At 36.3% G+C, this 3,020-nt stretch overlaps 1 protein-coding gene across 1 annotated transcript; it reads left to right on the top strand.

The window, feature by feature from the left end:
* The first annotated feature begins 16 nt into the window (after positions 1–16).
* On the top strand, positions 17–1,788 carry LOC107105096 (zinc finger protein 85-like). The gene has a single exon (XM_015405212.1). The coding sequence runs from the start codon at positions 24–26 to the stop codon at positions 1,041–1,043; it is 1,020 nt and encodes a 339-aa protein (XP_015260698.1). The 5' UTR covers positions 17–23; the 3' UTR covers positions 1,044–1,788.
* The last annotated feature ends 1,232 nt before the right edge of the window (positions 1,789–3,020 follow it).

Raw genomic sequence — 3,020 nt, 5'->3', positions numbered from 1 at the left:
AAAAACATCATTTGATTCCACACATGAGAACTCACACAGGCGAGAAACCTTTCTCCTGTTCCATTTGTGGCAAAAGTTTTAATCAAAAACATCATTTGATTCCACACATGAGAACTCACACAGGTGAGAAGCCTTATAAATGTCTGTCCTGTGGAAAAAGCTTCACTGAAAACAGCGGTCTTACTAAACACATCAGAATGCACACAGGTGAGTTTTCCTGTGAAACTTGTGGAAAAAGTTTCTATCTAAAAAGTCTTTTGATGACACACATGAGAATTCACACAGGTGAGAAACCTTTCGAATCTCTGTCCTGTGGGAAAAGCTTTACTGATGAACACTCACTGAATAGTAACATGAGAATTCACACAGGTGAGAAACCTTTAGAATGTCAGTCCTGTGGAAAAAGGTTCAATGAAAAAAGCAGTCTTAATAGACACATTAAAATGCACACAGGTGAGAAGCCTTTCAAATGTCAGTCCTGTGGAAAAAGCTTCGGTGAAAAAAGTAGTCTTGATAGACACATTAGAATGCACACAGGAGAGAAGCCTTTCAAATGTCTGTGCTGTGGAAAAAGTTTCAATGAAAACAGCAAACTTAATACACACATTAGAATGCACACAGGAGAGAAGCCTTTCAAATGTCTGTCCTGTGGAAAAAGCTTCAACGAAAAGAGCAAACTATTTATACACATTAGAATACACACAGGTGAGAAGCCATTCTCCTGTACAATTTGTGGAAAAAGTTTTAAACAAAAGGCTCATTTGATTAGACACACAAGAATTTGCACAGGCGAGAAGCCTTTCAAATGTCCATCCTGTGGAAAAAGCTTCAATGAAAAAAGCATGCTTAATAAACACATTAGAATTCACACAGGTGAAAAACCGTTCTCCTGTATAATTTGTGAAAAAAGTTTTAATCAGAAAAGTCATTTGATTCCACACATGAGAACTCACACAGGTGAGAAGCCTTTCAAATGTCTGTCCTGCGGAAAAAGATTCAGTCAAAAAATCCATCTTAATAAACATATTATAATTCACGGGTAAAAAACTGTTCTGTAGAATTTGTGGCATAAGTTTTAACCAGAAAGTATTTTGACTAGACACATTAGAGAAAACACAGGAGAGAAGCCTTTTGGATGCCTCTTGCGGAAAAAAACTTCAATGAAAAACTCAATTTTGATAAACACATTAGAATTCACACAGATGAGAAGAAGAAGAATTAATCAAGAAGAATTCTTGATTCATGACGTGGAACGATTTGGAAGAAGTCACAGCAGTTAGACACCACAGAAATGAACAGGAGAAACCTTTTCCATGTTTTACTTATGGTAAATGTCCATTTAGAAACTCCTTAAACTTTAGAGAAAACCTTTATTAACAGTTCTAATCTACTACTATTCATAACTACCACAATAGCTATGTATTGTTTCCATGGAAACTAGAACTGGTAAGATGTAAGAAAGAACTTGGTTTCGAGGTTTGAGTCTGTAGTTCACTGTCCTACGATAGTGAAAAAAGTTTGTTTGAAGAGTTAAACATTAATTTAAAGTTGTTGCTATTATTTGGTTTAAAGTTTATATTCTTGCTGATCAGTTTGAACTTGCTTAAAGTTGTAAAAAAAAGAAGCCTTTTAACTTATTAATGAATTACAGAAGTTTCACACTACTAGAAGTGTAATGTTTCTAATTTAAAAAAAATGTTTAATGTATAATTTTGCTTTGATACATTTCTTATATTGTCTTTCTTGATAGTACAATATTGAAAGTTGCAGATGTTTTATTTACCTGCTATGGTTGAAGGTGTAACATAACCACTATGTTATTTTCTGTTTTTGTGTGAAGAACATTAAAGTGTATCGATAACAAACTATTTTGTAGAACAGCTTTTTCATTGGTTTTATTATATCAAATCTCCACTGGTTAAAAATGATGATGGGAGTTAATATGCTGGGTTATTTTAAACGGGGACGGTTTCAAGGGTTTTATTAAACACTGGGTAAACAGAACAGTGGGGGAAAACGCCGACCAGGAAAACAACTCGAGCTGGAGGGCAGCCAGGTAACCGGTTTCACCTAAGGAGGAAAGAGAAGAGGTTAGACCGCGGAGAGAGCGGGGTGGATAAACCTACGGAGCTGAGCTTACCACAGAGCGATTAGACCGGACCGGGAGGGAAGCAGTGGCGACTCAGCGCTTGCCTGATGGTGATGGTGACAGGCGTCAGTGTGACAGAGAGCGGGGGCTGTGGAGTGGTCCGAGCAGCACCGGGGAATCCTTTCCATTTCCGGTTCACCAGTCCGCTGAGGTCCCACTGAGTTTTCCCAGCAGTATAATATCACTCTATGTTTTTGTAAACCTTCAAATTAAACCAGTTAACTTTTATCCTTGGTTCTCTGAGTGTTTCTCTGCATGTGGGTGAGATCCTTAAAGCCCATCATGACACTACCTCCGGCTACTAATTGTTTTGGCTGTAGTTTTATTTTTGCATTTCATGTTACTTTTATAGTATATGATGCTTTGTAAAAAACACGAAACTGAAACACAGATAAACACGACTTAATCCTATTTTGCTGGACTGCTTTGAGCTTTTCTTATGTCAGACTAGCAATATAAAGAAGACCTGTCAGTTTTATATGATCTAGTTTAGCGTCCATTGATGATTTAAAGATAGAAATAAGTACCTTTAGTACCATAACTTCAAAGTCACCTGGATGAATATCTGCTTCTCCATGAGCAAATGAGCTGATGGTTTGGATCATGCTTCCAATGCAGATCAGTTAGTACATTCAGCCTGCCACTATCACCATAGGTGAGTTGTACAGAAACCACACTTCCAAACATTTAGGTTAAATCTCTCTCTCTTAAGCACTCATTTGAAGGATATATGTCATTTATTATATTAAATTGTAATTCTTTATATTTAGGAGAAATTGGGAATTTCAAATAATTTGTCCTAAATTTGATTATTGTAGATTTGTTAAAATATTATATATAAAATATTGATTCAAGCACCTATTGGTGCATT

Source organism: Cyprinodon variegatus, unplaced genomic scaffold, assembly GCF_000732505.1.
Source record: "Cyprinodon variegatus isolate N-32 unplaced genomic scaffold, C_variegatus-1.0 Scaffold2060, whole genome shotgun sequence".
NCBI lineage: Eukaryota > Metazoa > Chordata > Actinopteri > Cyprinodontiformes > Cyprinodontidae > Cyprinodon > Cyprinodon variegatus.
Note: the sequence above shows the minus strand (reverse complement) of the source record. Positions and strands in the feature narration are given on the sequence as shown.

Coding starts and splice junctions, on each gene's coding strand:
- LOC107105096 (XM_015405212.1), top strand. CDS start 24: ATGAGAACTCACACAGGCGAGAAACCTTTCTCCTGTTCCATTTGTGGC.